This window comes from Cygnus olor, chromosome 3 (genome assembly GCF_009769625.2).
Source record: "Cygnus olor isolate bCygOlo1 chromosome 3, bCygOlo1.pri.v2, whole genome shotgun sequence".
Taxonomy (NCBI): Eukaryota; Metazoa; Chordata; class Aves; order Anseriformes; family Anatidae; genus Cygnus; species Cygnus olor.
This window is the reverse complement of record NC_049171.1, coordinates 52,010,049-52,023,826: the sequence shown is the minus strand read 5'-3', so window position 1 is coordinate 52,023,826 and position 13,778 is coordinate 52,010,049. Positions and strand designations below refer to the sequence as shown.

At 37.1% G+C, this 13,778-nt stretch overlaps 1 protein-coding gene across 1 annotated transcript in view; it reads right to left on the bottom strand.

Moving 5' to 3' along the window:
• Window positions 1-13,778, bottom strand: part of NT5DC1 (5'-nucleotidase domain containing 1) — a 150,941-nt gene that overhangs the window by 135,779 nt on the left and 1,384 nt on the right. The window contains exons 2-6 of the mRNA XM_040554366.1: window positions 13,327-13,418; window positions 11,465-11,536; window positions 9,789-9,895; window positions 8,274-8,353; window positions 4,819-4,900 (exon numbers count right to left, since the gene is read on the bottom strand). Of these exons, the coding sequence (XP_040410300.1) occupies window positions 4,819-4,900; window positions 8,274-8,353; window positions 9,789-9,895; window positions 11,465-11,536; window positions 13,327-13,418 (433 nt within the window). The remainder of the gene's footprint in view (window positions 1-4,818; window positions 4,901-8,273; window positions 8,354-9,788; window positions 9,896-11,464; window positions 11,537-13,326; window positions 13,419-13,778) is intronic.

Below are 13,778 nucleotides of genomic sequence, written 5' to 3'. Positions count from 1 at the left end.
TTTTAATCACTTGAGCTAAAAGTACATAGGCGTATTTTTAAAGTTTTGTGATATCGTTTCTTCATGAAAGCAAAACCAATGCTTGTTATATACATTTGAAAACAGCAATTTCTAAGTACTTGAAAATATCTTGGGATTAATAAAAGCAGCAAGGGCACCTTTGGCTGATACATCATTAGCAAAACTAATGGAGACTGTAAAGAACTTCTAAGAAAGTAACGTTGCAGAATTGTTTTTGCTCCCTTTATTATGTGTTGCTGGATAAGGAAGACTGGCTTAGGCTATACTTTGGTAAAATAGTAAGCATGTAAGGGGGTTGGGGGGAGTAACTTGAGATCTGCTTATTTTAGCAGCCAACTAGACTTAGGCAAGTAAATGGGTGTTATTATTATAAACATTACATACACTTGTCTGTATGGGAATAATACAGTGGAGAGTACCACAGCTTGCCTACCTGGGCAACCTGCTCTATGGAACCTGCTTTGGCAGGGGGGTTGGACCCAATGACTTCTTGTGGTCCCTTCCAACCCCTGTAATTCTGTGATTCTTTCAAACCAAACTAAAACTCAATACAGTTGAGTGAGTTGTCTATCCTTATCTTTCCACCGTCCTGTTTTAGATCAACTACTAATTACAGGTCTCCTCAGAAATACCTCTTTTTTTCTGCATTCAACCGACTGGGCAACTTCTGTTTTGGAAACAAATAGAAGAACTAGGTACTGGAACTTGGGACAGTTTCTGGCCAAAGCACATGTTTAAAACTGGAGATGCTTGGTGCTCAGCAACTGTCCTGTGATTCCAATTAGCCAGACTTTGCACAAGAAACTGGGCCTAAATAGTATTCTTAAAAGTATTGTTCACTAAACTTTATCGTCAATCCATTTTAAATCAGTTTTTTTTTGCTTTAAACTCTTCGTTTCAAATGAGCACAAAGAACTTCATGCAAGTCTACAACTGCATACTTCAGGCGTGTTTTTTGAAGGCTTTTTGCAATTGTCCAGACATTAAGCCATTAACAAAACAACTCAGCAACAAAGAGTTGGAGATAACTCAAATTGTGATACAATCATAGTTTATAGATTTAGCTCTGGACTCACAGTTTAGAGTGAACTTTGAGAAAGTATTTAAGATTCCTAATCATTATGAGGAAAGATAAATACTAGTTACAATTAGTTTATCATAAGATGCGTGTTTCAAATAAGTTAAATCTGTTTAATTGCACTTTATAGGAGAAAGGAAGTCTATTGCAAAATAATTACATCTTCTGTAAATATTGGGCTTTGGAAGAGGTAGAAACAATCAGACAGAAACGTGGTTGATGGCCATGCAGCTTGAACAGAACAGTCAAATCACAGCACCCTGAAGTCTGGGCAAAGAGGTAGCTCTTTACTACAGAGTTCTTTGCATTTGTCTTGTAGCACTGCTTTAATACCTTTTCCACATGAACATTTGCTGCCTACCAAAGCTCTTTCTAAAAACATATCTTTCTAAGATAAAAAGATAAAAAAATAAAGGTAAAGCTCTTTCTAAAATATATCTTTTTCCAGAGCAGGTGCATTAGAGGAAAGAAAATGTAACATGAGGTTAAAATGAAAATGGGAGAGCCTGTAGTAGTACAAAACTGTCTTCCAAAGGCCTCAAAAAATATTCTGGATACAAGTTTCAGTAGCTCTTATCGTGTGAGTATTTTGTGTCTAACCACGTCTTTTCTGTATTTACCTGCAAAGCCCAGCACAAACACATAACCAGTTTATTTGCTTATATCTTTGTTGCCATTTTCACAATCGTGACTAATTATGATCTCTCTTTATTGGACTACAACACCATTAGGAATCCTAACATTTCAGAATTTTGGAGGACTCTTCCTTTTTTTTTTTTTCCTCTCAGAAAAGCATCTTTTTTGTTCGTTGTTTCTGAAGGATATAATGCAGATATCACAGACACCTAGACAAATTATTTTCCGCAAAGACAAAAGGGTTATATCATAAACTTGTGATCAAAAACCTCCATGTGTACATGTGTGCGTGTGTTTGGGGAGAGGACAGTATTTTGTAAAGATCCAGAGCTTCCCGCCTCAAAGTTACATTTCCCATACACAAGCATGCCACTTGAGAATACTGATCATTTACATTAAGAAAAATGCAAATTGTTAAAAAGCAGGTTTTAAGTGTAGGACTCTCTCTGATTTTTTTATTTTTTAAGCAATGACAAATTTCTCAGCTGCACCCTTGAAACCTGAGAGCATATCCCATCAAGCCTTTTTACGGGCAATTTATGAGGGCTTGGATGCTATATTCGGCATCATATTTTTTACTTCTAAAATGAAATATAGTCTTATGAATTGATTGAAATCATCACAAATGTATCATTCTCACTAGATTACCTTAGATGTTATAGTTACCAGTAGTGTCAGGGAAATGATGGGGAAAGACAATCATGCAAGAAAGAAATAAGCCTTTACTGGAACACATTTAAAAAATTTCTGCTTTAAGAAGTTATAGCAGGCAGTTTCCTTCCGCAAAAAATCATTTTTTCTGTCAAAATAACAAAATCTGAAATTTTACATATTTATACAATGGAAAATATATCATCACATTAATTTTCCTTTAAAATTGCTCTACTTCATAAAGGAAGGTCCAAATAATACATGGATATTTTGGAACTCTCTTAGGTTCCTTCTGCCTCAGTTCTTCAAATCTTTATGAATAAGTAAAAGAGTGGGTTAACACCTTTCATAAGTCAGGACATTCATGGCTATCCAGAAGAGCTATCAAAACAAAATATAGTCGGACAATTATCTAAGGCAATTACCATGGCTAAGACAATGAAAAGCGAAATCCACCGGACACCTGACTAATGATCAAAGAAATCATGTGATAAAGAGAAGGGACATAGATAAACAAGGGCATAGTGACAACAAACCAGAGGCAAAGTGACTTGCAAACACAAATTTCAAAAAAATAAAATGGTCAGTCGTTCTGCTCCATCACTGACAATGGCACTACTAAGATGGCATTTCAGCTTGGGAACTTTACGTCTCCCAGCTGACCACTTATTAAGTTTGCTTTAGAAAATTTACCTTGACTAACTGTAAATGAGCACTCTCTCTCTAAAGGGTTAAAACCTTTGCAAGGCACCGAGGGCATGGAGTTCAGTCAAGAGACTGTGGTTTTTGGGCCAGGTCCTGGGTTGAGAAAGAGCATGGGGCTTCCTGGTATGCAGAAGTTGGGCTAGAGCCAGCTTTAAGAGTTTCCTCAGGAAGTTATGTTAAGCTTGCACTCAAGGAAAAAAATCTCTTTGGCATGAACTTGCGACAGAAAATTAGTACTATTATTCCCATTTCACAGAAGCGGGACCTGAAGCAAAGAGATCCTCCATGGAAATATCACAGTTAAGTTGTGCAGGAAGAAATAACATCTAATTCTTCTAATTCCCAGTTCAGTGCTTCATCCACTGGACCATGTTAGTAAATGGAAAATAAGACCACTATAAGGCCTTTCAAAATGATGCATGACAGACCTTAGCACTACCATATATTGAAATGTTTAACTACAGTGTACAATCTGCATTGTTTTACTTATGACTTTACAAAGCCCTATTCTGCTCCCCTGTCACCCCCAAAATTATGCTTATTTACTACCTTGTCTTCTGTTTTATTGCTGTTGTGCACGTGCCTCATGACTTTTATAACAGTGAATTGGGTTTATTAAATTAAGTACCTATTCTGACGTGAGTTAGAAAGCATCAAGTCATGTCACATCTGCTTGGACGCGGATTTCATACTTACATATACAAATAGGTACATTAGGTACCTAGCTGTCTTTTACAACATATATTCTGACATCACTTCTGTTTTTGTTTGGAACCTCTGAGGGGATTTTTTTCAACTATGTTTGAAAGAAAGTGATAAAACTGACTGCTTCAGCAAGTAGTACAACAAAGTACTGGTGAACAAAAGCTAAGTTTTAAGAATGTCGAAACCTGTGCCTAATGGATGTTGTGTCAGAGGTAATTCTATCAGTAATATTGTCAGCAAAATTATAGAGTTCTGAACTGCGCTTTTTTTTTTAAACAAAAAAGTTAAAAATAATTTTCATTAGTTGTACGCACACAGAGGATGCTTAACCTTTAGTCTCAGATTATTAATTACTCCTAAGTTATGTCTGTGAAAGGAAGAAAAATATTTCTAGTTGAAGGGTAGCCAAGATGTTTCCCAATCCTAATTTATATTACAGTGGAATAAGGTTGGCTTTGGGTGAAGGAAGGCTATTACTTAAGTAAGTAATTTTTATTATTAAAAAATTATCCTCTGCAATTTCTAGTAAATTTGTAACAGAATAACACAATTCCAAGAAGGTTTAAAACTAGGATGACAATCTCCCCACTTTTGTCTCAACTTACTACATAAGGAATTCTAATAAAAACTAATGGCCTAAAGAAAATGTATCAAAAAATTAATCAAATAGTAGTTACTTTTTTCTCCAGTGCATTTTTTATTTTATTCATAAATAAAAGAACACCACAACTAGAATCAAAATACAGTCCAAGGATGCCCACATTGCTATACCAGCTGCTTTTCCTCTAAATTCAGTGAGGTAGTACATCACAAGTGTTATTTAAAAAAAAATAAATTGAATCAGCTCCAGCTAAACTAAATAGTAATAGCAATGATAGCAGGATAAGCATACAACCATTTATAAGCCTGGAAAGTAAAAACTATGTTGAATAACCTATAGTGTACTTGCAAACGTTATTTGCTCTGTCAAGCACATATAATATTTTCAGCTATTACTGTAAGCTTTCAGTGAACCTACTTACCTTTAAAAGCTGTTATTTTATAATTATGCTGGATAGCAGCAACCATGTCCTTCCAGAAGTCATATTTTTTCTGACCATTGTGCTGTAAGTATCAAAGGAATCTAGTCACTATATCAAGTATCAGCCATTTAAAGCTTTCATATTGAAAAAAATAACAGGAACGCCACTAATAAATAAAAGTATTTTGAAAATGAAGTATAGCAGTCCTAGACAGTAGGGTTCAGGACTCAGAACTCAGCTTGACTGTGAACTCTGGGTAATGGCAGGCAGGTCATCTCCCTACTTCCAAAGGATATGCATATGTGTGGGGATGTCAAAGGTGAAAAGATTTTTATTTGTAAGGACGTCTAAAACCTTACAGCAAAGAGAAACCTTAGATAGAACAGTAACTTAATGAATGACCCATCTCCTGCTGACTTGTTGGGAAAATAAATGCCTAGAGCTGCAGGTACTGTACTTATTTAGCAGGTTGACATTATCTACAGTCTGGCACTCACATCACCTTCCACCATTACAATTGGCAACAGCCTTCACTATAACTTAGTGGCAATGGTCTTCTGCCAATAACTCCACCCCAAACATCATATAAAATACTTACGCAGAAGCCAGGCTCAGCAGCACTAAGCTACATTGTGCCAAACACTTGCTCTGGCAGAGGGAGAGAGAAAAGCGATTTGCAGTGTGAGCAGTCTCTCGTCATTCCTAGAAAGCTGCCTGGGCACAGAAGTCTTCCTGCTGACCTCAGCTGCCCTTCCAGTGCCTCACCAAGGGAGAGAAACAGCTTCTCAACCAGCTCAGACTGCTCTAGGACTCGAAGACTACACACCTTAGGAGTGCTGAGTTAAACACAGGTGTAATTACGCAGTCAGGCACACTACAGGGCAGAGGATTACTTACTGAGCCTGTAAGAGGTACTCAGTTACAAGGTACAGGGCAGCAGTAAAGGAGGTGGCATAGTTTCTTTGAGTTTGTACACCGTGGAAAGTATTTCTGTAGTGTTGTTAAAGGCTTTCCACACATAGTTTAGCATAAGTCTTGATGCAACCGTTGACAGATTTTATGGCATCACCCTCTCTGTCCTAAACCTGTCAGCCCAGCTCCACACCAATACCTGAATAATGACCCAAACACAGAAGGCATTTTCTAGAGATGGAAACATTTAGAAACTGAAAATAAACATTTCCATCCAAAGACATGTAGTCTGCTTGTAGTGAACTGCTATTTCAGGCCTAATCTTCCATGGAGGCTTCAAGAGGAACAGTCTTGCCCTTAATTTCACAAGCTGCACAAGCAAGGGCTTTTGTATGTGACTGACAAGCACTACAGTAGTCTGCTTGTGATCCTTCAGCTTTAGGGGTTAAGAACAGGAAAGATAGTTTTGTTGCTTTTAGCTTTTCTTTTTTATAAAAAAATCATTCTTCTAGTAAACTACTGGAGAAATACGTAAAAATGACTGATATAGAGAAATGGTTCTGTGTGTGTCAACTTTCAGCTAGCTGCTAACCAAGGTCATTACTCCAAGCTGTGTACCCTTCTGGTACTCCATCCACCAGCCCATACTAGCACCAGCCTTCAGACAGATTCAACTGTCGGGACCCCTCATACTCCATATGGATGACTTATGCCTTGTTTTTTGTGTTGTTTTTGTTGCTGCATTTGTTTCTTTTAAAAATCAATGCAACGAGCTAACAGTTCCTCAGAGTGTTGCTCTGAGGACAAACGGATACCAGTTTAAAAGCGGGTATGCTTCCTTCAAAACAGCTAGCATTAGAGAAGACTGAAATGACTGACGAACTAGCCCCTTGCAAATCCACAGCTACTGCACATAAGACATGCATGAAAACAGACCAATTCCCAGAAAGCAAAGAGAAAAGCATGAACATCCCCATGCAGTCCACCATGACTTGGGAAGTGATCATCATATGTAATTTCATCAGCTGAAGTATCAGTCAAGGTAGTACTTCCTGAAGAGCTTCCATGCAAAGACCTAAAACACCAAGAAGCTTCTCTTGTTTGCCTGAAAATACACAGTAGTTCTGGCTGTGGACCCATCAAAAGCAGATTCAACCAGAACAGCGTAGCGCAGCACACCAAAATGGGTTTAGACATGAGTTGGGTGAATTGAAACCTAAAAGTGAAATACTCAAGAAACTGAAAAAGAGGATGCTTAACCTAATTTTGGCAGCTCTGTGAAGAAACAGGGCATGGGTTTAATTCTCTGGGGCTGAAGATGCCAGTGATCCAGGGTCAATGTCCCAGCTTCTAAACTAGTGATGCTTGCATGTCCAGTTACACGTGCTGTGATATGCTTTAGCACCACCCTCCCTCTCTCAATAAACAGCTTGTGCCAAGTCTAAACTAACTGTAATGTAAAGGAATATAATGCAAGATGTCACATCTGAGAGAGGATTCTAAAACTGAACAGTAAGGGAAGGAGATCAATCAAGCACAAAATTAAAAGTCTTATGACACACTTGTCCTTGGTGTTTACCAATAAGTTAGTTTTCAGTAACTCTTCATGCAGCACTTGGACTTAAGCAGCAACCTGCTCAGCATGTAATTTTGGAGTGCAGCCTAAAACATCAAGTCAGGTGGTACCTAAAGGGATTGCAAATACCCATCTCGCAGCTCTGATTTCCAGTCTGCAGACAATTTTCAGTGTCTGCAACTTTTAGTGCTGCAACACTTTGGTATCTTCAGACAGAAAATTTTGTCAGTACTTCATCAATGCTAAGATATTTACTCTACAAGAAGAGCCTTCTCCTACACTCAGCTGTCCCCAAGTTAAAATTTCAATCCTTCTTTAACACATCTGAATTAACTGACATCAAACATCAAAGACAGGATTTAGGATGTACTGCATATCTGAAAAGCACTGAAAAAGGTCAAAGCAATTGCACTTTCTACCTTGCAAATTTAACTTATCACTTAGAGGAAGATTTAAAAAACTAAAAAAAAAAAACAACATAGTATTCCATAGGTTTATTTACATCTATGTACACAGGTCGATATATTTAGGATACAAAAACAAGCTTAAGAAGGATAGAATTAAACTTTCAACTTTGGCATTTCTTGCAAGTTAGCAAACCACATTATACATTAGATTTAATTCAAGTATCATCAAGTACAACTAAATGAGATGTTAAGAACAATATTCTGATTATCACAATAAACTTAAGAGAAAAGTACTCATTTATTCTTATCCTAGTTGTTTGTGCCCTCTGGTGGAAGTACATTTATTAGGACCACACCAAGGAGGTCACAAGTAACTTGGGAAACAATGGGAAACAACTTTAATATAGTGCAAGTCTGGCATGAAAAATTCCATATAAGAAAAAAGCTAGACCTTAAATTTGTTGAGTATATTACTTGCATGCATTATTGAATGCACACAACAAGTTAGGCAGAGAAAGAGACATAATGGAATACTTAATTTCAAACAGTCCAGTTCTTACCTGATCTAAACTGTCCACAACCCTTGCACACAGGAGGGCTCCTGGTAGGTCAAAGTAATTATCATACAAATAGTATTTACCTGAAAAACAAACAAAAACACAAAATCATCTGTACTTTTTAAATCCATATCGTATAGTTTAATTGCAAATAAAAACACATTTAAATAACATTTACTTGGCTTTCACTAGTAATAAGCATCATCTATGTCCCAACTTAAGGGCACACGTTAGCTTTTATTCACAGGATCAGAAGTAAGAACCATATTTCTACTTCTGATTCTCACAATTGGCTGCTGACAGGTATTAACTTACACCAAGGCAGTGAGATTTTTTAAAATAAATTTTAAGGTCCTAAAAGTTATTGTGGAAGAGATGGGGAAGAACCACGAGTCTTAAAAGTCAAGGCAGTAACACTCAACTCTTCCAAAATACCAATTTCCCCAGCATTAGAAACACAAAATTTAAGATGTTGTTTCAGAATCATTTGGACAGGTCTTACAGTCTTGTCCTTTGTGCACACATGCTAAAGACAGCACCTTAACCCAATGGGAAGCATGCCCACATTATTCTGTGACAGCCCAAAACAGAACTAAAAGTCAGGTGTGTGCGAATGTTCCTTCCAGGCTGAGGTCATGTTCAGCAACTCCTTTCCTGGAGTAAAATAACTTAACAGGCAGTATTTATTTTTGTATTCATGACCTTGTCTGGGCTGTCTCTTACATACACAAGAAGTTAGCAAAACACGGATTGACAGTCACAAGAGAGATGAACTGCACTTCTCAATGAAGAAGAAAGGCTTCCTTTGGTCATAAAACAGATGTACCTCTCTTCTACCTCATTGCAAAAGATTACTTGTAGTTTAGAATAAGGAAGACAAACAAATTTATGACAGCAAAGCATCTCCATTAAACAGGATAATGCAAATCAATTGAACATTTTGTCTTTAGGTGCATTATTTGCAATTGCTAAGATCAAAGTAAATTGGAGAGGAAGCACAGCGTGGCTAGCGAAAATGAAAGCCTAATCACAATGCCTTCACAATGTGGCTCCACCTTAAAACCAAGAAACCTTCACCACAGGAGGAGTGGTTGTGCTTCCATATCTGCTCTGTTCATTGCACTTTCACCTAGGCCTCCAGTAATTGCCATCATATTACTGGATATGAGTCAACAATCAAGAAAAACTAAAGATTTACCAAATACATCCTAAATAGGGTTGAGACTACCAACCTAACTACTTCATCAAGAAACAATGTGCCCAACTCTGCAATCAAAACATGCCCGTATTGTCAACTCATTTGTTATTTGTCTTATCGCTGGCAACCTAAATCTAAGTTCAACTACATTTAAGTATTAGAAGTTAAAAATATAAAAACAACCCTTGTGCAAAACACTCACCTATTCCAGGAATTCTCAGCTCAAGTATTTTTAAATACTTGTAGTACAAACTAACACTACGAAACATTGAAAGGGCCAGAGCAATTTCAAAGACCAGGACATTCTAAGGTATAGCTACCTGAGCGGGAAAGCATTCCACTGACTGCACTAAAATGCTTCCATTCCCTTCTTCCATAAATCTCCAGGATCTCCTCAGATGTCATGCTCCTAGTGCCATGGCTTGCCCTATTTGATGCATTAGTGTGGAAAAAAAAGAAAAAAGAAAAGGTTAAAAACATTCAGAGTACTTCTAGAGCATAGAAATGAATCACAGTTGAATACTGAGGTGCATGTGACTTGATCTTCACTTAGAAACAACTTGATTTACCAATTAGAAGTTTCCTAGGACCTAAGCTTCTATCATATACATTACAATCCTCAATAAAAGCCCTACTTCACAAAGGTCTGGTTGGCTGAGGGCATGGCTGCTGTGCCTCACCTCCTAACACAATCACTCTGTGTTGCTCGAATGTTCTCAATTGTGTGAGGACATTATTCTTGAACTATCAATATACACTGCACAATAAAACACAGAGCAGAAAGCCTATACGCTATTCTGAAGCCTGGTAACATTCACAGAATGCAGGGCAGGACTATGAAAAATGCTAGTTTGAGCCCTGAAAGCAGCTATGTTATACAGATGTACGCATGAGCCTTTTCAGGAATTAAAGATCAACAAGCTTGATCATGAAACTGTGGCCCAAAAGAATGTACAGATCCCAGTTTCAAAGGAAATGCTCACAATGATAGGATAAGTAATCTTGTACCACTTCACCCTTTACTGCCATATATCCTCTGCTCTTGAATTCTACATGTAGTCCCTTGAAATTCATGGTTCTACTACATGAATTTCTGAATACAAAGCACAGACTCAAGGTTATTTTTTCTCCTATTTCATAGAACCATACAATGGTTTGGGTCAGAAAGGACCTTTAAAGGTCACCTAATTCCCACCCCCTGCTATGGGCAAGGACACCTTCAACCACTTCAGTGAAGTCTGGTTTTCCCTAGCATCTTCAAGCTTCTTCTACTAAATGCTACCAAAAAAAGTATAGTCTAGTCTAGTATAGTCTGGAAAAAAAATAAGGGAGAAAGACTGGGTTTGACATACTCCAGATATATTTACTTTTCAAATTTATGATTTAAAATAGCAGTCTTATGTTCAAAAAAAAAAAAAAGGAGAGAAGAACTAAGGATGTACTGAAGTGATGACTGAAGGGAGAAATTAGCTTTTAGAGGAAAAAAAGACAATTTTGAAAGCAAATGTGTCAGTTTGTGTTTAATTTACCTAAGGCTATTTAAGTCATATGTTACAAACTTGCAAAAATTTTGAATGTGTATGGTACAAAGATAATAGTGCTGTCATTAACATTAGTCATTTGCACCAACTGAGTCAGGTTACTCAGAATTCAAGAAACACCTTACCCTGGATCTTAGCAGAATTGGACAGAGTATATTGGTAGCCACTGAAAAAGCGAATTTAGTTTCAAAAATCAGAATGCACTCAGTCTTAGATGTTTATTAAAAGTGACATATTATTCCTAGCAGCTAACATGGATATATTAGGAAAATGCTAAGTATATAACATTAAGAGAAACTGAGCATCAAATTACCCGAGAGTATTTAAATTTTTACACAAGTGAATGTATGCTGAAATCAGTATTTTAAATGTTTAACAAAACTGAGATATGGCTTTCAAGAAGAGGATAAAATGTTAGTGTTTGTTTATCAGTAAGAATGTATAGTCAGTACTACCTCAAAACCGTTCCATCTTCTGCAAGTTTCAGGAAGTTTCCATCTTCAAGGTCCAAAACCAAGCCTTTACAACTACAAATAATTGTATTTTAAGGAAGAAACAAGCAATTAATGTTTTCAGAGGAATGTCTCTCTATATCAGAATAGTGAAATGCAATTACAGAAGCTATACAATAATGGTACTTAAAAGCAGCAAAAATCACAACCCTTCAAATACTTACATGTTTAAACAATGATCTATATATGCAAACCCATATCATTACAGTGAGGGATGGATTTCACTTACATAGCAAATTCCTACTAAAATCCAGTTCCATTGTTCCATGACTTTAGCGTGACTATTCATATAGATACAGCTGGAGGGTTAAGGTCCAAACATATACAACTAAGAAATGTGACATTTAAGTCACTTCTCCTATTGAAGATATATGTCTATATCTCTGTGTGTGTATATATATATATATATATATATATATATATATATACACACACACACACACACACACATTCTTTTTGGTTGCAGTTCCTCTGCTTACTATTACCAGGTGGGTAACACTAATATTAAGGGAGAGAGGGGTAGATCATTCTCAATGAGGCAACTGAATATCTAAGGAGCATGTGAAGCAGCAGCATTGCCATGCTAGCCAGCACTCACTACAGGGTAAAGGGTACACACTGTAGGAGAGCTGTACCACAAGAATTCCTAACTCTCCTAGTACCTTACAGAAAAAAATGAATTTATGTTAGCTTAGATTGTTTGGAAGATGAGATCAGAGTTCATTACCTAGTGTAATAATGAATAAAAAAAAAAAGAGAAAAAAGAATGGAAAAGTAATTCTGTCTTCATTCTGTGTTACAAGGCACACAAAAGAGATGTCATGAACAGAGCAAGCAGTCTGCAGCCTTTCACAGATTACACCTGTGTGAGTAGCACCAACATGCTGCTACCAACACCATGGGCTTGCAGGTCCACACTAACAAATCACCAGCTCCAATAAGGGACTAAGGCTGAGATACCTATATCTTCATGCTTCAGAGCCCTCAAGATATGAGAAATACAGATACCCTCCTTATCACTTGAAAGTTGAAATCAGACCTGTTTGGAAACTGTCCAATAACATACTGAAATGTAAGAACAATTAAAAAACACCTGTGCTTCTCCTAAGGGGAAAAATAAATAAACAAAAAAACCACGAGATAACCTGGCCTTCAAATCCCCACACCCTTGCTGTGCATAACAACCTGTAAGAGTTGAAATACCGGAGACAACTGTTCCTACTCAGAGGTCACTGAACTCAGACCAGGAAATTTTAATTATTAACCATTATAATATTATATAATAATTAATAATATAATAATTAATAATTAACCATTTTAATCTTTAACATTACAGCTTCGGGCCTACAGTGCCACTCCTACAGTGTTTCTTCCCAGCATGTCACTTTCCCTCATTTTCTCAAAGACTGTTGGGACTATTCTGCCTTACACAAACAAAAACAGCATCCATCAAGAGAAAAAGAAGATATGAATAAATTCTGATGGTTACTGGATTTACCCATTGAATTGCAGGTAGAAAACAAAGGGGGTATACAAAATAAGTCAGTCTGACCACAAAGCTTGCGTGGAGACAGCTAGAAGAACAAAGCAAGCTTAGATACTCAGTTGTCTCTTCAAACTACGTTAGAAGTATCTCATGGGAAACAGTTGGTCCAACAAGCATTTAAAACTGTAATTTTGGAATTACCTATTGGGCTTGATAATTATAACAACTGTCTAATAAGAGAAGCTGTTTCCAAGCTTTGTAAAAGTTATAGCATAAAGGAAGTTATGAACACAGATTCTGTTATGTTCAACATACTTACCAGAAGTCTAAGCTTTCTGGAGTTAGAGTGAGCAAGCCTTTATCGTAACCCTTCTCCGTTACCAGATACTGGGCAAAACTATCATATATTAGCTAAAGATGAAAAAAAAGGCATTAATTATTTTTATTGAGACCAAAGATACTGTTCCCTAGAAAGCAGAAAGACCTGAGTTTCAGTGCCTCCTAAGCAAAGGCAAATCAGGGACCTAGGGGCCCTGCCCCACTGCCATAGCAGTGCCCAAGGTTATTTCTGGCTGGGAGACAAACAACTCAAGATGCTCATGCAATAGTTTTGGTGCAATTTTTTTTTTTTTTTTAGCATAGCCAAGCGTGAGGTATTCCTACCTTACTTCCCCAGTGCTTCAAGACTGTTGGGAAATCAAGAGAGTAAGCACCTAAGGCTAGTCACTACTTCCCCCTCCCCAACCTTTTTTATTTTTTAAATGTCACCAT